This window comes from Zingiber officinale, chromosome 1A, assembly GCF_018446385.1.
Source record: "Zingiber officinale cultivar Zhangliang chromosome 1A, Zo_v1.1, whole genome shotgun sequence".
NCBI classification, from domain to species: domain Eukaryota; kingdom Viridiplantae; phylum Streptophyta; class Magnoliopsida; order Zingiberales; family Zingiberaceae; genus Zingiber; species Zingiber officinale.
Genome location: NC_055987.1, coordinates 27610678 through 27633844, shown reverse-complemented (window position 1 = coordinate 27633844; position 23167 = coordinate 27610678). Strand labels below are relative to the sequence as shown.

The 23167-nt window shown below is 36.2% G+C and overlaps 4 protein-coding genes and 1 non-coding gene across 6 annotated transcripts; 3 read left to right on the top strand and 2 right to left on the bottom strand.

Moving 5' to 3' along the window:
* Positions 1–3733: 3733 nt before the first annotated feature.
* On the bottom strand, positions 3734–5254 carry LOC122001587 (transcription factor HHO5-like). The gene is made up of 3 exons (XM_042556422.1): positions 5055–5254; positions 4682–4758; positions 3734–4238 (listed from the first exon to the last, which is right to left on the bottom strand). The coding sequence occupies exons 1-3, from the start codon at positions 5203–5205 to the stop codon at positions 3891–3893; spliced, it is 576 nt and encodes a 191-aa protein (XP_042412356.1). The 5' UTR covers positions 5206–5254; the 3' UTR covers positions 3734–3890.
* Positions 5255–7986: 2732 nt separating this feature from the next.
* On the bottom strand, positions 7987–9832 carry LOC122001580 (14 kDa zinc-binding protein-like). The gene is made up of 6 exons (XM_042556409.1): positions 9685–9832; positions 9495–9596; positions 9222–9299; positions 8922–9069; positions 8422–8539; positions 7987–8341 (listed from the first exon to the last, which is right to left on the bottom strand). Exons 1-6 carry the CDS (start codon positions 9723–9725, stop codon positions 8274–8276), a joined length of 555 nt encoding a protein of 184 aa, XP_042412343.1. The 5' UTR covers positions 9726–9832; the 3' UTR covers positions 7987–8273.
* A 1248-nt stretch (positions 9833–11080) lies between these two features.
* Positions 11081–17422, top strand: LOC122021890 (glyceraldehyde-3-phosphate dehydrogenase GAPCP2, chloroplastic-like). Its single transcript, XM_042580065.1, has 14 exons — positions 11081–11347; positions 11641–11729; positions 11805–11872; positions 11941–11979; positions 12952–13052; positions 13981–14093; positions 14802–14901; positions 14982–15128; positions 15354–15414; positions 15523–15620; positions 15692–15834; positions 16722–16805; positions 16890–16979; positions 17075–17422. The coding sequence occupies exons 1-14, from the start codon at positions 11246–11248 to the stop codon at positions 17133–17135; spliced, it is 1296 nt and encodes a 431-aa protein (XP_042435999.1). The 5' UTR covers positions 11081–11245; the 3' UTR covers positions 17136–17422.
* Positions 17423–19215: 1793 nt separating this feature from the next.
* LOC122021899 (haloacid dehalogenase-like hydrolase domain-containing protein 3) lies at positions 19216–22120 on the top strand. 2 transcript variants are annotated; one of them, XM_042580079.1, is made up of 4 exons: positions 19216–19356; positions 20539–20824; positions 21195–21401; positions 21530–22120. In XM_042580079.1, the coding sequence occupies exons 2-4, from the start codon at positions 20567–20569 to the stop codon at positions 21863–21865; spliced, it is 801 nt and encodes a 266-aa protein (XP_042436013.1). In that variant the 5' UTR covers positions 19216–19356; positions 20539–20566; the 3' UTR covers positions 21866–22120. The 2 variants fall into 2 exon arrangements, with proteins under 2 accessions (XP_042436013.1, XP_042436011.1); XM_042580077.1 differs by having other exon boundaries at positions 19246–19458.
* Positions 22121–22678: 558 nt separating this feature from the next.
* Positions 22679–22751, top strand: TRNAA-CGC. Its single transcript has one exon. It is a non-coding gene; the product is annotated as a tRNA-Ala (tRNA).
* Positions 22752–23167: the final 416 nt, after the last annotated feature.

The window sequence follows — 23167 nt, the reverse complement described above, 5'->3', positions numbered from 1 at the left end:
TTTATCCCCCAACGTTCAGATCGAGTTTTAACTCGATATGGTCAAATATCAACTTCCGGGCCCCCCGGACCCAAAAGTCAACTCTAGTTGACTTTTTCAGTCCGGGTATTCTGCTCCGGCTCTGGTCGCCTCGGTCCGGGTCTTCAACTCCGGATCCGCTCGCTTGGGTGATTTCTGTTATCCGGAATAGGGCTCACCCGAACCTAACTTCCAGTCTTCTCGAGCGGGCTTCCGCTCCGGCTTCTCGTCCCTCAGAATCGTTGCGTGCTTCCTTCTCGTCCGCCAGCGTACTCATCCGCAGTCTTCGTCCCTTGGCCGCACCTCGTGCGAACTTCTCACTAGCTGCGTCTCTTGCTTCCCAAGCAATCTTCCGCTCCGGCTTTCGTCCATCAGAACCACCGCACACTTCCTTCTTGTCCGCCGGTGTACTCTTCCGCAGCTCCTCGTCCCTCAGACGCACCGCATGTCGTCGTTCTCGTTAGCTACGTCTTCCGCTCGACTACCTGTGCTCCTAAGCTCTTGCATACTTAGACACAAGGTTAGAAACACACAGGACCTAACTTAACTTGTTGATCACACCAAAATAACCTTGGGGTTCCAACAATAAGAACTAAATAGTGACATACCAAAGTAAATGCAAGCATAATCATTGCTACTAGTTATATACTATTATGCATATCGAAAATGACTATATCAAAGAGATAAGTCAAAAGTACCCGCCTTTAACTGTAGATAGCGCTGAACAATCTAACGTCGAGACACTCGTCTCGAATCGAAGTCCTGCAAATCAAACGTATAATTTAGCTACTCCAACATGTATCTAATAGTTAAACCAAATTCCTAATTCAATTAGGAAACTCTAATTATCTTAACTCAATCCATCCATTATCTCTTAACACCTTAATTTATTAAGCATCATGAATCATTCACCAAATCCAAAGCAAGAATAAAATCAACTCTAAAACTCACCCAATTCCAGTGCACACTACTGTTGTCTCGTGACCGAAGCATCCTCCTATCAATAACAGTGGTCGGGACCAAGTGAAGCTACTGTCCAACTAATCCAATGCCCCAAAATCAACATTAACCATAGATCTACATCCAAATCATCTACTAGTAATAAGTGGTTACCTCCAATGTGATCGTTGGTAGCAGGTTATTCCGCTGATGACTCACAACTAGAAAAGCTTATTGTTGGGAACTTTGTCTGGAGGTTCTTACTGCTGATAATGATAACCGGAGAAGACAAAATCATTGTCCTTTCAAATTAACACCTCAATCCACAATTAATGCATCCACAAATCTCCAAATTCATATTCTACATGCTTAAATCATCTGCATGAAATAACTTAGATAGGGCAAAGTCGTTACCCCTCATCTCCGATGGTGGTAGTTCTTCGGCAATGGAAAAAGACTAGTGGTGACCCCAACAATGATGTAATTAGCATATGCACAATCGTGTGTGTTGTGCCCCGAGAACAGAAAGTCACAGCTAGGATCCGACCTCGGTAGTAGTCGATGGCTTGACAGCCGAAAGGAGCTCGCTGGGGTTGGCTGCTTGCAAAGGCCACCGATCCAGACGGCGGCTTCAAGCGGAGATGCCTAGAGAAGGATCAACGCTAGGGCACGAGTGGCTGCGGTGGAGTCAGGGTGCGTCCGTGCGGAGATGGCCGAGGAAGGAAGAGGAAACCGACGGCTGGATCAAGAGGAGCTCGACGCTGGTGAGATCAGAGGAGGAAGATTCGCGGAGAAGAAGAAAAGAGAGGAGAAGTTGTCAGCGATGGTGCGAGGAAGGATGGCTAGGGCACGGTGAGGAGAGGGTCGGCGCGCGAGAGGAGTCAGGGGGAGAGGAAGAGAAGTCGACGAAGATGAGGAAGAGAAAAGGGATCGGGAGAAATATGAGAGGAATTAGCGAATAAAACTTAGGGTTTGATCAATTAAATCCTAAGTTTATTCCTCAATTAACTCCCACTTTAATTAGATATTCTAAACAAGTATCCTCTAAGCTTAACCGATTTATCCTCATAATTTGTCATACATACTCCGTTTAAATCTAGAAAAATTTCTAAAAAATTCTTGAAAATTCCTAAAAATTTCGGTAAGGTTATTCATCCATTAAACCTTATTATTTAATTATTATTTGAATACCGTATTTTACATAGATGTTCAATGTTAGCGGTAACATATTGGATGAATGATGATCGATATTATCTTTCAACTTGTTGGAAGCCCAAGTATTACTTGACAATTGAAACAGAACAAAAAAAATCTAAAAAAAATATAACTTTCAGATGACAAAGTCGAAGAATTTGATACGGAACAAATATGAGAATGGAAAATAAAAGTGAGTAGTCACATCGTTTCATAAGATAAAAAGGTAAAAAAATCAAAAAGTTAGAGAACTATTTGGATTTTCAATCCCCTGTATCGTAAGGGAAGTGCAAGTCATTTTTTATGAATTTAAAATTTTTAATTTTTTAAATATAATAATTTTAAATCATGATGAATTATGCACGAAGCATGAATTGTCAATTCCGAACTATGAACTGTGATCATGGACGATTAAGATTAAAGATCAACCTCTCAAAAACTATCAAATTGATGATTTTAAACTATCAAATGATCGATTCCGAACTAAGTCGAGTCTACATACGATTGACCAAGTCAGTGAATTATATTAGTTACTCGTTTTTCTTGTTTGTTTTTTTTTTTCTCTCCCTTTCTTTTATAGGTACTATCCATTCAGCTTCATCATGTGAGTTTTTCAATAGCATTCTCATCTCATATATGAGGCCCGTTAGCCCCTACCAATCCAAAACAGTTCGCACTTTAAAAATAATAGCAAAACTATGCTCCACATTTGCCCATATATAGTAAGAAAAGCAATTTATGCTATTATTGTATCCAACTTTTTAAAAAATATTTAAAATATACATCTCCCTTTTATATAAGATTTTATAAAAAAAAATTGCACTTGTTTTTTAAAATATCTTTTTCCTTTTTTATTAAAAAATAATTAACAAAAATGTGACAAAAATTTAAAAAAAATTCTTATGAACCCAATTACGTAAATTTACATAATGAGATGCTCTAGACTACCTTTTGCCACATCATTTACTTTTAGGAGGTCCTCTCGGATGGATCTAGTGGTTAGCACATGAGGTGTTGCCATTAATAAGGTATAGGGTTAGAATCTCGATAAAGTCGAGGTAAATGTCTCCCTTATGTGTTAGTCACTATTCTAAATACTAGTAGCCGCTCGTGATTTACCTCCTCCGTGTTGATCCTGGGACAGATTAGCGGGGACGGTGGAGACGAATGTATTTACCTTTTGCCACCAATGATCTACTTTTAGGAGTGATGACCTTGGATCGGATACGACGAGGGTGCTGACCACAATGATCCACACTTAGGCATCATTATCTCCCACTAATACAAATACTGATCCCTTCCCTAAATTTACGGCCACCTAACGAGAATTCCCGCAGTCTCAAAAAGTCGTTGGTACCAATTTTACTACTCAGTCACTCAATTTTAACAGATTCAGGCATTTACACCTATAAAATTAAACCTTACATATGCTTTAATATACTAAAACGTTAGGGGGGGATTTGAGAAGCTGCTAAGTCTGTATGCATCAAGAGATTATTCCGTCGATAATTGTTTCTCTTGTGCAATTCATAATTAAAGCTTGATCTTATCTGCTAATTTATGCAAAACCAGTTAACCACGGATACATTGCACAAGTGCGTACACACATATAGCTAGGTTGATCCTTACAAAAGTTTCCGTCCCAAAATCTCCCTGGATCACTCAGAAAGTTTTGGGGACAGAAAATTCTGTAGAAATTTATACGACGAGTCCTATATATTCTACAAACAGATGATCAGCTAGGAACTGCAAGGCAACGAGATGGTCAATTCTAAACTCAACTCATGGTGCTGCTTCACTACTACTGCTCCATTGTTCCCGCCCTCGGACGTTGCATAGCTCCTCAAACCCCAGCACTGGCCACGCCCGCTAGCATTTGACACAGGCACTGTGATGCTCTTGGCATCTCTCAGCGACGCTTCCAATGGCGCTCTACGGAGGAGCAGAGAAGGATTTGGGTTTGCGCGAGGGAAAGCGATAAGTTCTTGCGGAGGAAGTTCCAGTTGCAGCTGTCGTCGTCGTCTCCAAGGATTCTCTTTAGGAAGCAGCTGGTGGACGTTGTGGAGGCTCGACCCGCTCCTGTACATCTGTCGATTGAAAGAGTACTTCATCGATCAGTTACAGAGTGCAGTTCCAAAGCGTGAGAATTGCTTCGGCAGATCCCCGCTCTTTTCATTTTTTGAATTTAAATATTTTTTTTATTATTATATTTTTATATTATTAAATACAACAACAATAAGTAAATCTTTTCCCACTAGATGGGGTCAGCTGTATGAATTCTTTTACGTTATTGAACTCTATCTCCTATTATATCATCATCTATATTTAAATAAATTTTATCTTGTTTTATTGTTACTAATCAAGTCTTTTTTTATCTTCCTCTTTCTTGGTTGATATGCATATTTATCATAATTTTACATCATCTAACTAACTGAAGCATTTATTGATCATCTAAATATATATCCGTACCATCTTATATTATTAAATACTTTATGAAATTAAAAATATATATTAGTGTATGTAGAGGTACCTGAAGATGACTTTTAACTTGAGACATGCCTATTCCTTTAACGCCCATGGCTTCCAAAATTCTCTTTGGCGTAGCTCCTGCAAAGAGGAGAGGAGGGTATTTCAATGATCTTACGATAATTAATGAATTTATTAAGTTTTGTTATTCAAAGCGTGGACTAACATCTAAAGCGACTGAATCCATAAAAGTCAAAAATCTATGTATGATGAAAAGCTTTGACTTCGTCGTCGCACATTTCTCTCTCTCTCAATCTTCATTTCTTGTTCAAGAAGTAAGCTTTCAAATTGCACAGGCAAGTAATCAACAGATCCTTCTGATTCATTTTGTTTAAGCAATCGATCAAAAAAAAAAAAAAAAAGCAGCAGGAACTTACTAGTTTCACCTCCGAGGAACTCGACTGCTGCGACGAAGCTGCGGTGGAGCTCCTCCGTCCATCGCATCCGCGGAGCGTCCGATTTCTTGTACTGCCTCACCTTCCTCCTCGCCATCAACGACCTCTGCATCTTGATCAATTCCTCTTCCATCTTCTTCTTCTTCTTGTTCTTATTTAGGGTCTACGAGAGAAGACTTAGCTTGTTCCTATATATATATATATATATTTCTGCATTGTGTGTGTTATATATAAGGCACATGTGGTTGGAGAAAAGTAGAGCAGCTGAAACTGAAAAGCTTCATGACCTTAAATTCTGTGTTTGATCAATTCTTTAAATCAATTAGCATCACAATTGACCTACATGATTTTTTAATTTCTTTGAAGAAGGGCCTACATGAAATTTTCCATCGAGACTCGCTCTTCCAAGTCGTCGTCTGATTGAGAGAGTTGAGAGCATTGGAGTTGAACTGCTAACTAAATTAGCATTGTGAGATTTGATTAACACTTAAATGGTCAAAGCCTGCCTTCTCACCTAAGTTCCGTTCTTAATTATTGAGGGGAATTTCTACCAAGGTTCTCCACACAGACCGCTACGTACACGAATTTGACTCATAAAAATAAATAAATCATGAAACAGATAAATCTGAGGCAGGCGATCCCAGTATCATATAATTACGCACTTCATTTAGAAAAAAAAATCCCTATAAATATATTGTAATTGGATATGAATCATAGATACTTAAGTGATACTTAAGGGTCTTCTACTATGTATAGTAACGTAGTCTTGGGGTTGATTTGACTCATAAAACACTAATTGATACATTGTAATTCTTTTAGTTTTTAGTAAGCAATGAAATAAGATTTATCTCAGTCAAAATGACCCTCAGTGTGACAAAAGACGATTCGTTCGTCTCAATATCCTCGTCCCTAGGTCAACACAGAAGAGATAAATCATTGTGACTACTAGTCATTCGTACAAGTGACAAAGCATGGGGGGAGGCATGTTCAGACATTCCGAGTTTTGACCCCAAGACTTAATGTGATAACACTTCATATTTTAACCACTGTACCACCCCAAGGGAACCAAAATGACCCTCAGTGACAATATGAATGGTCATCCCTAATAATATGAATAAGAGTTAAGTTAGGTGTTTGATCTTCTTCATGTAAAAGATCATTATGTTATGATAAAATATCCGTGAAGATCTATTTACTTATATTTAGCCGGCTATGGATGAGTGTTATAATCTTTTATTCTAATAAATGAGAGTTATTAATCCATTGAGAGATCATGAGATAAACATAATTACCTTTTTACTTAATAACATAACCCATCAATTAAATCAAAATCAAATAAATTATATTTTTGTTAGATAAATTGAACCATCAAACTTTATCTAAACGAAATAAAAGAAAATCTAATCTATGTAAATTGATCAATTTCATTGGATCCTTTTTAACACTGGATTGTTATTGGACAATCAATTAGAAATCGAGATTTTAAAGATTTTTCTTAAACATCGATCCAGTCGACTGCAATATAGTATTCCATTTAATCAATTATTAAATTTTAAAATCGAGATCTAATTGAATAAATTAAAAGAATTGAGATTTTTATGATTTAATTCATTTATTTTGATTTAATTAAGTTTTTGTCCACTCCATTCTAAATCACACGCAAATATGTATCCCGAATCCCCAAAGATGGTATCTTGACTTCATGTTATTTTGACATCGTACCGTTGTGAAAGCTCACAACTGACTAATGGTTTTGTTTAAATCATTGCAGAGTTAAATATAATTGTGCTAAAATCAAAATACTTCTCTCTTTTCTTTCTTTGCTCACCTTAAATCCATCACTTTATAAAACCCCACCAAATATTCAAGATACGACGACTTTAGCAAAAGCATTAAATTTCCTCCTTCCTAATGAATTTCATTTGCATTCCATTGTCACAATGAGGCACACTTCTAATTGGCCAACCATTTTTTGGCTACTTTTCTTGGAATTTACTCACTCTTTGATCGCATCGAAGGAGAAGGAAATAACTAAAAGGACTTCAACACGTCTATCAATCTTCAAAGAACCAAGAATGAGACATTCAACCATATAGCTGGAAAAGAATAAGTCAATAATGTGAGGCATATGAATTAATTTGCATGAAGAAAATTTGTGTGGATGTTATACGTTCCATTACATCAAATATGAATATTTTTGCAAAATGCCGTGTAAGATCATGTGAATTAATGTATCAAAGTCCATATGGGATATTAGTTCGGAGTGGTATACAACAGAGAGTGACTAAGGGTTATTAGTAGATATTCGGATTTAGTTAGAGCTGAGCCAACATGTTAAAGGGTTGAGTAGTGGTACTTGGGTCTAACTTTAAAATGATTTGGGGTTAGTTTGGATAATCGAGTTGGACTCGATTTGGGGTGAGTTTTCAGTATTTGCACACAATTTGACTTGCTGGTTAGGTTTGATTGGGACTTTGGTTCAATTTTACTGAATTGAATGTGAATTTGAACTAAATAAAAGGATCTAAATGTAAGTTTGTAGACAAGATTAGACCAGTTTAATGAAACTTACTGACTGGATTTCAATGTTTTAATTAGATAAGTTGCGGTAAAAGGGTTTACCATGTTCAAATTCTGTGTCCATTGTGTAAGGATGCCACGCCTTAACCAGTTGATCCAGCCCGCAGGGGCTCAAATTCTGTGTCCATGGCATTACTGGAGGGCATGGCCCATTACTTCCTTAAAGATGCAAGGGTTGAAAGCTGATGTAGTTACATGGACTTCAAAGAAATGCTTGGAGATTTTTGAAGAGATGATAGATGCTGGTTGTTATCCAGATGGAGGAATACCACTGATGAACAGGTGGAACAGATTACCACTGTAATTAGATCAATGCATAAAGAAACAACGAATATATTTGCTAAATGAATAGTTTATTGAGAATATCATGAAGTGATCACAAACCATTTAGACAAGCATAGTAGCAAACACTTTCATGGAACATAGTTTATCATCCAGGAAAGTAAACAGAGAAACTAATTGGTACATGATCTCTCTTTGACAGCAACAGAACAATGTTCTCGCAGTGGCTTGCCTAAATTTTGATGATACTGGCAATAAAAATACTGTGAAAAGAGTAACAAAAAGGTCCAAATAGCATGCCTCTAAGATATATGATGAACAAGGTGGCCGATATAACAGTTATCCAGGAGGCCATTTGAGTTGTCTTCCACCGAGCACATGCAGGTGTAGATGATAGACTGATTGACCTTATAACAAAAAACATCAAAAAAGATTACAAGGCTGCTGACTAGAAACCGAGGAGAACATCGACAATAAAGAGGCTTACATGCTTGAGGACCACTGTTAATAACAACGCGGAAACCATCTACGATGCCTTCCTTCTCAGCCACTACCTTCGCAGCATAAAGAAGATGACCCAATATCTCAGCATGCCTTGGTTCAGCCTAGGAGTAACAAGAACATCTTCACACTTGCACTTGAAACACAATCTCTTGGTACAACAACTATATGATTGTTTTTCACATGCAAGACTTGACATATGAAGCAAGACAATGCTCTACTTTCTCTCGACCAAAGTATCGTAGAGTTATCGAAGAAAATATCCTGATTCTCAAGTGCGAGCTCAATACAGCATTGCCATTTCCTATCTACTACTATGCATGAATTGATGATATAATCCTCGTTCAGTTGGATGCTTACTATGCTCTTGTTAAAGCAAAGACAAAAAACAGTTCGTCCTCAATCCATCTGTATTAATCACTCAAAGCTTTATTTTATGATAAATAAATGCATCAAAGGATAAGAAAAGTATCATAGAGAAGGCACCTTTCCAAGTTGGGTCAATCCATCCTTTATCTTTGGTATTACCAGAACGTGGACTGGTGCTTGAGGATTAACATCACGGAATGCCAATACTTTCTCGTCTTCATACACGATTGTTGAAGGAATCTCCTTTGCTATTATCTTATCAAATCTAAGAAAACGAGGTGCACTCATGGGTTATTCTTCAATTGTTTTAATTATCAATTGTATCAAAAGATTGTGACACCATGCCTCACTCAGCAAAAAAATGCAGGGTAAAATTAACCAGCGAAGTAACGGAAAAAGAGGAATATCGAATCATACATGGTGGGAGCTCCACTACCTGCAACCTTTGCGGCCGCTATGGCGGCAGCCTCTTCATCAGCATTACGGCAAATAAACCTAACTCGTATTGTGATCGAAAAAATTAAGGTGAGAATGATCAGCGCCGAGAAACAGTGATTGTAGGCCAAGATCTACATCAAACTTGACAACTTGGCCGATGTAAACATCAAACAATCAACTAACGATTCGGTTAAAAAGACAAAATACAGCGTGCAAATCCAAATCAAACAAGAAGTATGCCAAATTGTAAACCTGCAAGAGCGAAGAAGGGCGGGCGATTGGCCGGGGAGACGGGCGAAGGACAGATTTGGGAGGGATTTGGCGACCGCGTGGCCTCGAAATGAACGATAACGCCTGCTCGTATGGAGAAGCAGAAAACCATAAACGATGGGAACAAAGATACGAGAGGAGAAGAGAAGAAGAAAGAGAGGGATTCGTGTACCGAAGCAGGGAGAAGGAGGTGGTTAGCGTGGTGGAGGCCATGGCGCAGCTACCAAGCGGAGATATCAGTCTCAAGAGCTGATTGCTTTGCGTTGCGGATCAGAGATGACCTAATATATATTTATTTTATGACATTTCATTTTACTGCCTACAATTTTAAAATGCTAAGATTTATTTATTTATTTTTAGTCCGGGACTTTTGCTGGATTTACCCTAGAGGGCGGATGAAGAAGGAAAAGTAATCTATAATAGAAAATTATTTTTGGATGAAGAAAAGTAAAAGGATAAAGTAATCTTTTTTTTAATTTATTTTGATAGTGGTAAATAAAAAAAAGATATATACGTCATTTTTTAATATACATGGTGTAATTTTATGAGTTAAAAATGATATATGCGTCATATTATTTTAGTATATGGTGTAATTTTGTAAATAAAAAAGGGTATATGTGTTATTTTTTTCATCAGCTGTTTTCCGTCCGATTTTGAGGTGATTAATTTTGACTCCAAAATTATTCGTTGATGGATTACATTTCTCTTCCATCTAAAAATTTTAATGAAATAAATGATGAAAACTTTTCTACTACGGAAACTTTTCCTTAGTTTTAATTTCTGTTCTCTCATGTAAACTGATCATTAGTGCAATGATGAACCCTCCAATAATTAATCGGGATGATAAATCTAAAAATATTAATCAAATGAATTAAAAAATTGGATATTTGAATTATTATAAATTTTTGAAGATATAATTTTATATTTTATAATGAAGAAATATTTGCATTTGCTCGTTACATGCACTACTTAGTTACTCAATTGAGTGCCACCAAACATTTTGAAAGAAAGCTGACTCCTAGCGGGCCCAATTTGCTGGGCCTAATTCTAAGAAATTTTACATTGACTAATTGGAAACTGGTCGACAAAAAAAAAATTAGAAGTTGTGGTTTATCTTTGCGTTCGCCCAACAATAGAAGTCATTAGTCTTAATCATCTTTAATTGTGGAGTTTATGCTAGAATTTGCATGGTAATAACACTAATGTTTAACAATACGGTATCGTGTGGGTCCTGCCCCCATCTTCCAATCGCATCGCAGCTTGCGTCAGTGTTGCCACTTCGCCGCCGCCGCCGCCTGCTCGGGTCAACGCCGCAACGGTAACGCCAGACGAAGACGATCCCACGTGCCCAATCGTGCCATCGGTAAAATACTCCGCCGGAGCATCATAAATGCCACTCGTCCGCTTCATTCGATGTCCGATCGTGACAGGTCCGAGGTCTGGTGCGGTTCCAACTCGGTGTCTCGCATTTGCGGATCCGTTTGCGCAGATTAGGATCCGATAAGCTTCCCGAGGGGTGGGTGCCGTGCTAAGGTGGTAGGTGTCAGTGTGTCACGTTTGAAGGGATATAAAACGGGCGCCGCTCGAGCGGGCGGAGAGAACTAGAGGAAAAAGTCTCGAGTCGCCGCCAACCTCGCTCCTTTATTGCCTCCCTTTCCCCCTCGTCTGCCGGCAGATTGGGGTCTCTTGATACAGATAGAAAAGAGAATAGGAGAAAGAGGGCAATCTCGTCGATGGCCTTATCGTCTCTTCTCAGATCGGCGACTCCGGCGCTTCATGGATCCCACGATCGCTTACCCTCTCTCTCGGGAGCTCCTGGAAAACCTTCTTTCAAGGTCGGATCCCGGAATTCCTCCCTTCGCTTGTACCCGTTTTGTGTCTTTTTTTTTTTAAAAAAAAAAATAATAATCTCTCCTCATTTTGTAGGTTTTGTTATATTCACTTTATGAGATGAATTCGCGAGTCGATTTTCTTTTCGATAGAATCGCATATTTACTTGATTTTTCATTGCTTTTGTAAGATCTAAATATGTCGTCTTTTTTTTTCTTTGGCTGAGAGGCCATTTCTTTTATTTTTTTTTCGTTATGTTTTTCTTTTGATTACCGATATTTGCTTCATGTTCTCCCAGGTATCTTATATACAGAGTTCTAAATCGACAAACAACAGTTTAAGTATTATTGGATCTTCACTTCCTTCAGGGAAGGTGTGCTCCTTAAAGTAAGTTCCACTGCAGATTTGCGTTCCTTCTGTAGAATTGAATGATCTTTGATCCCTTTTAGCTTATGTTTTCAGGAGATCTGATGCAAGAAGAAATCAGCCTATCAGGGCCACTGCCACTGAGGCCCCTCCTTATGTTAAAAGTGAGTTTTGTCGCCTTCTTGTTAAAGAGATTTGTAGTTCCGGTACATTTATGTGACTTTATTTGTAGGTTCTTCGGGCGGTTGCAAGACAAAAGTTGGCATCAATGGTTAGTTCAGTTTTAAGCTTTAGCTTTTTAGGCAGATTATTTGTTCTGTCTCCATTCAGCTTTATAGTGATCAATTGCTGAAGTCCTGTATCTGAGAAAGAATTTACTTTCATTATAAAAATATGAAGACTGGATATAGCAATCCATTTTAACTTACATTTATCCTCTGCTTTGTGATTTCATTAAGTTTGTCAATGAAAATAGTTATTGCATGCAGTTTTTCATTGAATCTATACTGCATACGTACTAAATCTTTGATTTGTTTTATTACCACATAGTGGGGAATAAGGAACATGATATGACTAGTGTAAAGTTCAATTTCTTTATTACCCATGAATAATATGAGATAGCTGCTCCTAATAAAGAGTGGTTTCCATGGGATGGACATTTCCAAGGATGTTAAGCATTAGATGCTAATTAGTGGATGGATGGACAGCAAGCATAAAATAGTTCCTTATTGGGTTGATATGTTCATATCCTTTACAAAAAAAAGAACTTATTAGCACTATGCTATATCCTTGTTAAGAATCCAGTGTAGTTTGGTTTCATTCCTAATACCTCAAACTTTTGGAACAATAAGAGTGGATATTACTCGTCTTCAAATGGTAACCATGTGTTAGGCGTGTGCTTGTATGCTTACATGTGAAGGGACTAGGTGGTGTGGAAATGTGTAGATCAGTCCTCCGAATAAGTTAGGCTTTCACGTAAATAGCTGTAACTCTAACATAAACCTCTTTGTCATTAGTGCACTACGGAGTTTTTGAGTGGACAAGTAGGCATCAACGATCCTTACCAAATAATTATTTCCCATGCCTGTTACAACCGCAGATAGATGTGCATCTTCTGTATTCTATCAGCAATGTTTGACTAAACAACTTTGAGCCTTGGAACTTTAATGAATCTTTCTTTTGATCTATTTTTAATATTGTTGCAATCAGTTCATCACATTAACCATCTGAAGTGTATTGTCAGGCTTTGGACGAATTGGAAGACTTGTATTGCGTATTGCCACTACTAGAGATGATATTGAAGTAGTAGCTGTAAATGATCCATTCATTGATGCTAAGTATATGGTAAGGAAACACTATATTTCATCTTGTTGGATTGATAAAATTATTTAAAATGGCGAAGTGCCATTGATTTCTTGAAGTGCAACTGCATAAACAAATATATGATATATTTCCAATTGTTCCTTCACTCTCCATAACTTTCTCCTATGTATATTCTTGATCTTGCAGTTAATTTCATGTGTGTGTATTTTCCTTTTAATTGGACATGGTCTTTTTGTTGGACTGGTTATATTATATGCATGAGAATATCTCTATGGATGCTTGTTTTTGCTTAATTCTATAACTTGAGAGGACAGAGATAAATGCTAGACTACACCAAAAAGATGTATAGAGAATACTGACAGATTTATCACTAATTAGGTATCCATAGCTTGTCATGGAAAGAACAGGTGCTATTAATTGTATCTGTCTTAGTAAGCCAGAAATAGAGAAGTTAGAAGGGATTCAGAGGTCATTGCTATGTCATGATTTAATTCATTCCAAGGAACTTAGTGAAATCATACTCGTAACTGATTTCTTTTATTTATGTTTGCCAAGTAGCAAGGGTGCAATATATTGCCAAAGAAAGATATTTAAAAAAAAAACCCAAAACTCACAGAATCACTATTAAATATCAATGAACTTCTTCAAACACCGTTGATATATATATATATATATATATATATATATATATATAAAACACCAAAAGCAACAATTATGCTTAGCAAAATGCATCATCATCATCATCATTTTATCAGTATTAACAATTATGCAATCTACCTTATGTGAATCCATCCAAAACTTCATCTTTCACCTGTTATAAAAAAAACTATATCTGAAAATAAATCTCAGCAGAAGTTTCTTCCCTCCGTCAGTATTTGTATGCGTATTTTTTATACATATTTTAGAATGTATGCATTATTAATTAACAGAAGTGAACTTTGTTTTTCAGGCATATATGTTTAAGTATGACTCAACACATGGCATATTCAAGGGAACAATTAAGGTTGTGGATGCATCCACCTTAGAAATCAATGGGAAAACAATTGTGGTTACAAACAATAGGTATTGCATTTGTTATATTTGGGATCAGTTTGTTTGAAATCATGCCAGGTTTTGTAATTCTTTAAACAGTTTCTTCTTGTTGACAAATATTTTCTGTTAAAAAGTTCTAATATATGTAAGTGAAACTGTGAAATGAGCCAATGAAAGTGAGCCACATTCTTTATGGCTGGCTGAAACCTGAATAACCAATAAATGAAATGGGTACATGATAATAAGATTTGGGAGGTGCCAAGGCAGAAATATCGAGGTAGAAGCTTCATACCTTGATAGCATTCTAAAATGTAGAGTAAAGCAACAAAAGAAATGGTATCTTCCATGTATTCCTTCTTTTAATAAAGTTGAGATGCATTTTTTCTGTCGAACAATTTGCATTTAATAAATTGAAAATTATACATTTGTTCTCTATCCAATTTAACAAGTTTGACCACTTTGTATCTTAAACCCACTTGACGATAGAGAACTTTTGTTTTTATGTCCAGTATTATTAAACCTCTTAGACAAATTTATTTTGTTCTGAAGGACAATTATTCTTTTTATTTTAGGACTTGAAAGTAGTTGCAGGAAATGGTTATAATTCTATGCGTCTGCTAATGCATATATAAAATGCTTAAGGAGAATTTTTATTAGAACAGTTAGTATTTTGTTGATTTCCCTATGATGAGTAGTGTAGGCTGAATTTTAACATTGACCAAACACTTTTTTCACCAGAGACCCTGCTGATATTCCATGGGGCGATTTTGGTGTCCAATTTGTTGTCGAAGCTTCTGGTGTGTTTACAACAACAGATAAGGCATCGGCTCACCTGAAGGTATGCCTGATTTGGTTTTTTTCACACAGCATTCCATGTACAAATTTAACCAAACTATTGTCCTGATGGTTTCCCTGTAGGCTGGTGCTAATAAAGTAGTTATATCAGCTCCATCTGCTGATGCTCCTATGTTTGTTGTTGGAGTAAACGAGAAGAATTACATGCCAAACATGGATATTGTTTCTAATGCAAGCTGCACAACAAATTGTCTTGCTCCTCTTGCAAAGGTATGCTCAATCTAGTAAATTGGTCCATTTATTTTTTCCCTACTCAGTAGAAAACTGACCATGTCCTTTACAACAAAATAAAATTGCAAAGGTAATGTTAGCTGTTGCAGTTTGTAAGGCTTGATAATCATCTTTGTTGATGTGATTCCATTACAGATTCTATAATGTGATGTGTGTTCACTATTCCCTTGATAAATCAGTTCCATCCATTTCCATTTTTTACAGGTGGTGCATGAGGAGTTTGGCATTGTGGAAGGTCTTATGACAACTGTTCATGCAACCACAGGTTTCTTTTCTTCAGATACTGTGGAGAGATCATGACTATCAGAATATGCTTCACAGAATGGAATCCATTTTATTCTACTTATTTTTGCCTTTCACCTCTGTTTTGCAGCAACACAGAAGACCGTTGACGGCCCTTCAAAAAAAGACTGGCGAGGGGGGCGTGGTGCTGGTCAAAACATTATCCCTAGCTCAACTGGTGCAGCAAAGGTATGATTGAATGTTTGTTGGGATATTGTTTTGCAACCTCCACTTTTGATAACTTCCATCTTTGTTTTCAGGCTGTTGGAAAAGTGCTTCCAGAGTTAAATGGGAGGTTGACTGGAATGGCCTTTAGAGTGCCTACACCAAATGTTTCTGTTGTGGATTTAACTTGCCGGCTTGAGAAAAGCGCTTCATATGATGATGTGAAGGCAGCAATTAAGTATGTGACTGGTAGAACTAGATAAATTTCAGTCATTAACTTTTGCTTATGTTATGTTATTGTTTCTTATTAAACAAGTATCACTATCTTATGTCCTGTTTCAATTGAAAGTTGGATGAGGCATTCTATTAACTATTATTAACTTTCTTAAAAGATAATTGCTTTTTCAGCTATTTTACATCTCATATACTCTTTGGTTGTCTGACAAATGAAGGCCGAATCCATTGCTTTTATGTCATGCATTTTCCTATATTATATTATCTTGTAATTTTTTTATTTCTGAACTTGGCATTGTATACTAGATCATGATATTATTGTTATGTACCTTTGATTTAACAATTTTGAATGGTAATTTTCCTTGACATCAACTGTGAACAACCATTGTTGAGCAAGGGCCAAATTGGGTTATTAACTAGTTACCTAATAATTTGCTCCTTTAGAAAAAGTTGCTCCCAGTGTCTGGAGATACAAATAGAAGACAATGGAAACTGGTTGCTGGTGTTTGAATTTTTACCAAAAGTTGACTAGAATTTCAGCTATTGAAGGATTTTTTTTACTAGGAACAGTGAACTTGTCATGTGTAGTTGGCGGGATAAAAATTTCAGCCATTGGCTTTGTGGTGGGACATGCACATGCACATGCACATTCACAAAAAAAGTAATGGAGTAACAATACAGGCATTCCCGATGCTTTTTTTAAAGTAGTTCCTTAACCAGCTTGAGCATTGTCTGGGTTACTCTTCTGTGCAAACTAATGTATAGAACATACATTGTATATAAAGTATAAATTTGTTTCTTTTCTTTTGTAACTATATTTTGTGAATACATGTTTCCGTCTTCCTCTTTTCTGCAATGAGATGCACATGCTGATGTGCGAGAATGTCTCAGGTATGCATCAGAAGGTTCGCTTAAAGGCATACTTGGATACACAGATGAGGATGTGGTTTCTAATGATTTTGTGGGCGATTCAAGGTAAAAGTCTGTTTCTTTGTGTTCTGCACTTTGACACTCCCTACCAATGATATGAATTCCATTTATTTATTTGTTTATTTTTAGGTCAAGTATTTTTGATGCCAAGGCTGGCATTGGACTGAGTGAGTCTTTTATGAAACTTGTCTCATGGTATGACAACGAATGGGGCTACAGGTTAGGACTACGATGAGTCTCCATAACTTAAATCTAAAGTCTGATTTAATCTCAAAATTTTACAACAGAAACCTAAACCTGATGTTTTGTTTCAGCAACCGAGTGCTGGACCTCATTGAGCATATGGTCTTGGTGAATGCAAAAGCAAATTACTAAATGTGCTCTCCAACTGAAAGGGGCATAGAGATGCTGCTTCTATCTGACCAGTTGGAGTCTTTCAGATCGTATTTGTTCTAAGCTGCGACTTTAATTGGTTGCCGTGTTGTTTTTTTTCTGTAGCTTGAAATAAAAGTTACATAGGATGAATTCATTTTTACAAGATATGTGCGACTAAGCACCTTATTCATTTGCGTTGATGCTAAATGCTCAAGCAAATTCTTTCTGATTCTACTTAAAAGTATTCTTGTAATGTCAGTTTTCTATGTTTAAAATAACTTTTGATATAGTTAGACTTGCTGACGGGCCGAGTCCGAATTGAGGTATTTTAATGCTCTTAATATTATAATTCAATATAAATTAGTTTATTTATTTTAAATTTACTAATGTAAAATTATCACTTTTTCATTTGAATTAATTTTGAACTAATTCAATTTGTTCATTTTATTTAGTTTACCCTTGTTCTATTTTTTTTATCCATCTAGACCACTTATATGATATGTTCATATATAAATTATTTAATAATAAGCTTTTACATATATTGAGGACTAATATGAACATACAAAATCAATAAAATTATAATTTGTATGAAGTTAATATTTATAAATAGTCAAATTGATGCCATGAACGAAACTGTAATGGACAGTTTAGAATTATGAATCATAATCAACTTTGAAGGTTAAATGTATAAATTTTTCAAACCACCTCGAATTGAACTAAAGCCTATTCTATATATGGCAACATCACAAATGGAATTGATAGTAATATATATATATATATGGGTAACATATCCTTTCTTAGAAAAATACTTTAATAATTTATCTCTAGAAACAATTAAATTAAATTTATAAACAAAATAGTTTTTATAGAAAGTAATTGTGGCCGTATTAAAGTATGATATAATTAATGCTCCCAAGAAAGTAAAATTAAACAATTTTAATCCCATTTTTGTAATCTAATTGCTTATAAATTATATAAGCAACCTTGCAACTCTTTATTGCATTTTCATTATTACAGCTTTAAACAGTTCAAATATGCTTAGAATAATAAAGGAATTTATTCATTTTAGAAATTGCATGCCATATGAATATAATATTGCAATACCTCATTAAAATCATTTTTGTGATAGTAAGTAAGGAGAAATTTCATTTCCCACTCAAAAATTCCAAAATCCTCAAAACACACTCCTTAAAATTTTCACACCGTTTTTTTTATTAATTTACTTACACCAAAACTTCACCTAATTTAAAATTATAAAAAAAGAGGGTAAATTACAGGGTTGAAATATGATTGTTCTAAATTCAACAAACCATTTGAAATTCCAAGCAAAATATATAAATGAAGGGCATAAATCCTTTGGACCACTTTAGAAAAAGAAATTCTTCTGATCAATTAGTATTATGCAGGCATAATCCCATACCATAATCTCAAAAACCAGGCAATAACAATGCTTCTTAATTTACACTCTAATTCACTCTATAAGTATGGCAATCGTTCTGCTACCATGTTGCAGAGTGCAGAGCCCAACGAAGGAGTTGCCAAGGTGGTCTTAATTAAGAAGATGGCCAAAAATGGTGTGAGTACTATTAGTTTGGTGTTCTTGTTCTTCCTCCTCCTTGCTTCTTCAGGTGACGAAATATATATTCAGCCTCCTTCTTCTGATTTTATTCCCCCTTTAACTTTAAAATCAAAATCAATTATATATATGATCTATATTTTTTTTTCTGACAATCATGAATCTCCAATGATAATTAACAACAGTTACTGAAGTTGGTGCCAAAGTCTGCTCCAGTAAGAGCAAGAGCTACTGGGGAGTTTGCTTCCAAGGCCATTGCAACAGCGTGTGCAAGACAGAGGGATTTGAGGGTGGCAAATGCCATGGCATACTCATAACCTGCAAATGCTACAAGACTTGTACTTGATAATGCTTTTTTGTCTTGCTTCTGTCGATGGAGACAATGCTTTTTGTCTAAGCATATGAAATAAAAACATTTATATCAATAATTCAATGGACTCTGTCACCGCTTAAAATTAAATACCTAACCTGTTTATTATTCTTTGTTTTTTTCCCTGGTATTGTCTTCGTTGTCAACAAAACCACGTTGTCTTCCAGAAGGTTGGTAAATTGACCAACTCCATCAAAACCAAAACCAAAACCTTGAGCGCGGAGATCGGCGGTTAGTTCCGGGGTTAAATGCTCCCCCTTGCGATTGGATTTCGGGTACCGTTTTTTTTTCCTCTTTGTTTCTTCTACGAGTACCAAAGTTACGATCTTTGTCGACTCTCCTCCCGGCTCCTTTTGATTCCTTCTCAATTTCAGCAGGTAAACGCTTCTTTCTCTTTCTGATCTTATGTTGTATTTTCCAACCTAGGGTTACTAAATCGATTGTTCTACTTGGTTTATGTGAGAGGGTTCCACTGGAAACTGTTCGAGTAGATTTTTTTTTTTCTTTTTCCTTTAGTTTTTCTCATAGTATTCAGTTAGATTGGGAGTTCAAGATCGGAGCTTTCAGTCCATTGAGGTCGATCTTGAATTTTCTCTTACACTTCTTGTTTAAAATTTTTTACTGCTCCTTTCTTGGTATATGTGTCCGTGTCGTGTAACTATCTTTTGTCTTCTATGTTCTATCCTGCTATTTTCTTTCGTTCTATTGAAATATTTTTCAATGATGTTTCGTAATAGATTATTGGATCAACAAAGAAAATTGTATGGCATTGTTCTGTAAAGCTGCAGATGTATTGGATCACGGTGCATTTGCTTGAAAACTGTTTGGTGCTTGTGTAATTCTATTATGGTCAGTGTCTTAAGAATAGGCAGTTTGTTGCCCCTAAACCCTCTGTGCATTGCATACCTGATCTCTTTTCCTTTATGGACATTTGTGAGTAAGATTTTCTCGTAGACTCCATATTTTTTGCTTCTGTGCTTATTTTGACCCTTTTACTAATTTTAATTTGTTCGTTAAGAAACAGCATGAAGAACTTAGGAACTAAATTTACCTCCACTTTCTTAGCACAGTGAAAGTTCTTAACTAGAATTGAAATTTTGGGACAATTTTCAACTCACTGTAATTTATCCGGCTGATACATTTGCATGCATCATTATACTAGTTTTGATTTAGCGATTCTAAATTGGCCTCATTTAAGTAATTTTTTAATTCTGATAATACTTCTCTTGATATATATATCTATATTTATAAAGAGAAATAGAGAATAAACTCATTTTATGACCCTTTTTTTTCCAGTTTTTGCTGTAATGTCATGTAATCATATGAAAAATACTATTATTGGCGTTTGTCATCACTTAAACAAGCAATACGTGTTTTGTGAAGCCTTTATTGTTTGCAGAAACAGATTGCATTGTTTGAAGCTGTTTGACAGATTACTGACCAAGTGTTTGTTGCAGAAACTGAAGGATTCTAGGTATAGCCATTATGTCACTGTTGTCAAATCTACAATGTATAACCATAGATGTCACTGGCACTCTAATAGCTTACAAAGGAGAACTTGGAGATTACTACTGCATGGCAGCTAAATCAGTAGGATTGCCCAGTCCTGACTACAAACGCATGCACGAAAGCTTCAAGGCTGCATATACAGCAACAGCAAAACAGTATCCATGTTTTGGACATGCAACCAAAATGGCAAATATAGACTGGTGGAGATTATGTGTACACGACTCATTTATCAGGGTATGCAGGTTTCTTAGTTTAAGTGAAGCAAATTTTCTTAAAGCTGTGCCACATTGTCAAGTGCTCATTATGTTTTTGGTTAGTTTTTGTTACCACTTGACTAAATTAAGGATTAGCATTTTGGAACTCATGATGCGCACACTTTTATGTACTGGCCGAGTAGGTCAAGCATTTTTTTCTCTTAAAAATGTACTATATTATTTTAACTGTCTATTCTGTTTTTCTGTTAGTTCTAGTTGCAGTTACCCTTTGAACTCTATGATACACTGGTTGATCCTTGTAAGATGTGTTGATTGGGTGACTGAACATGGAAGTTGACATGCCAAGATTTTCAGTATTCTAAAATGAACATTGCTGTTGACTGTTGCAGGCAGGCTACAAATATGACGATGAGACACTAGAGAAGGTGTTTTGGCGCATATACTCGTCCTTCGGGTCTTCTGCACCCTATTCTTTATTTCCTGATTCTCAACCCTTCCTTAGATGGGCACGAAAAAAGGGCCTTAAAGTTGGAATTGTCAGCAATGAATCGTATCGATATCAAGATGTTATTCTTCCTGCCATGGGGCTCAATCAGGTACCACCACCTCCCCTTGCACTCACATATGTTCTATTCATTTCTTTTGATTCATGAAATGCAAACTCTAGACTTAGTGTGAATAGACTTGATCCATTTCACTGGATTAACGAAGTTAGATTTCCCAGGGCTCAGAATGGGACTTCAGTGTATTCTCAGGCATAGTGGGTGTGGAGAAACCTGACCCAAGGATCTATGAGATTGCACTGGAGAAGGCAGGAAATATCGCTCCAGAAAAAGCACTGCACATCGGGGATAGCATTCGCAAGGATTACATCCCCTCCCAGAGCACAGGCATGCATGCTATGTTGTTGGATAGGTTTAAGACGCCTGATGCTGAAAGCTGGAGGCAGACTGGAGCTCTTGTGCTTCCCGATCTAGTTGCGGCTCACAAATGGCTCATCAAGGAAGAAACTGATGCAGCAACAGGAGAAGCTCAAAGCTTGCAAAAGGACATCTCCTGAACACAAAGTGAAAACTAAGAGCAAAAAGAAATTCCCTTCGTTAATATATCCATTGTGTGTGTATTTTTTTTTTTTGTTACTTCTTACTGCCAGTTGACAAAATTCATCACGCTCTATTATGATGTTATTTACGGTGATGAGTTTTTAACATTGATAGGGAAACACAAGTTATAGAGCAAGTTGATCTTGTGTGCTATTGTCACATAATATCTGATACAGAGAATAAATAAAACACTCGGAATATTTTATTATCAATACTTTCTGGATGTATGGGATCACAGTCCTTTTGGCAATCCTGCACCTGGCACCATGATAATGTAGGGCAAATAGCAAGTTTGATGTCCTGGAAGAAAAGTTAAGCTGAAACAATCTTTTCAAACATGGATACACGAGATTCACATGGAGCTGTGCATTTACAGAGAAGTGAGGAACTACACTGACTGAACCTGAAATTGCTGGTAAGAAGTTAAAGAGAAGAAACTTTTGACTTAACAAGGCAAAGAAGCTTCAGCAATTTGTTTGGATGGATGCTGCTCCATGAAAAGTCGAAGATGTAAACTAAGTGAATTGCTCAAAAATGAATGGGAAGCTGTAGAGTGCGTAGGTTATTAAAATTAACGAAACAAACTTCAACCTTCATTTATGTTTCAATTCCAGTAACTCTAGGATTGTAGATTACCACAGTTATGACGTGAAAGGGATGGGAAGAATAGTTGGCCAATCTTTACGAAGAAACTACTCTCGAGATTGGAGAAGTTGTTTTCATTATATGTTTAATGCATTAATATTATTAATTTAATCCGATACTTCAACGGGGGTGTAGCTCATATGGTAGAGTGCTCGCTTCGCATGCGAGAGGCACGGGGTTCGATTCCCCGCACCTCCATTATTTTTGAGTTATCCTTTAAACCCGTCACTCGACTCGACTATTCTTTAAAATATAAGAAACAAAATAGTACGTATTAAAATAATTTATCGATTACACGCTTTACCATTTTTAAATATTTTCAATGTGCTTTTAAAATAATTAAGTTAACATCATGAATCATTTTTATAATAAGCAAAATGGCGGGGAGTCAAGAATGCAGACAATTTATTAATTTGTTAACAAATGTTTAATAACAATGTAACAGATGGGATTACGTCTATAGATTAATATAGACTATTTAAAAGCATATGATCAATTTATTAAAAATTATAAATCGTATAACAGATTTATCAATTCGCTATATTTTAATAATAAATTTAACAAAATCGATTTAAATTGAAAATTGAATTAACCAAATTGATTAATTTAAAAAA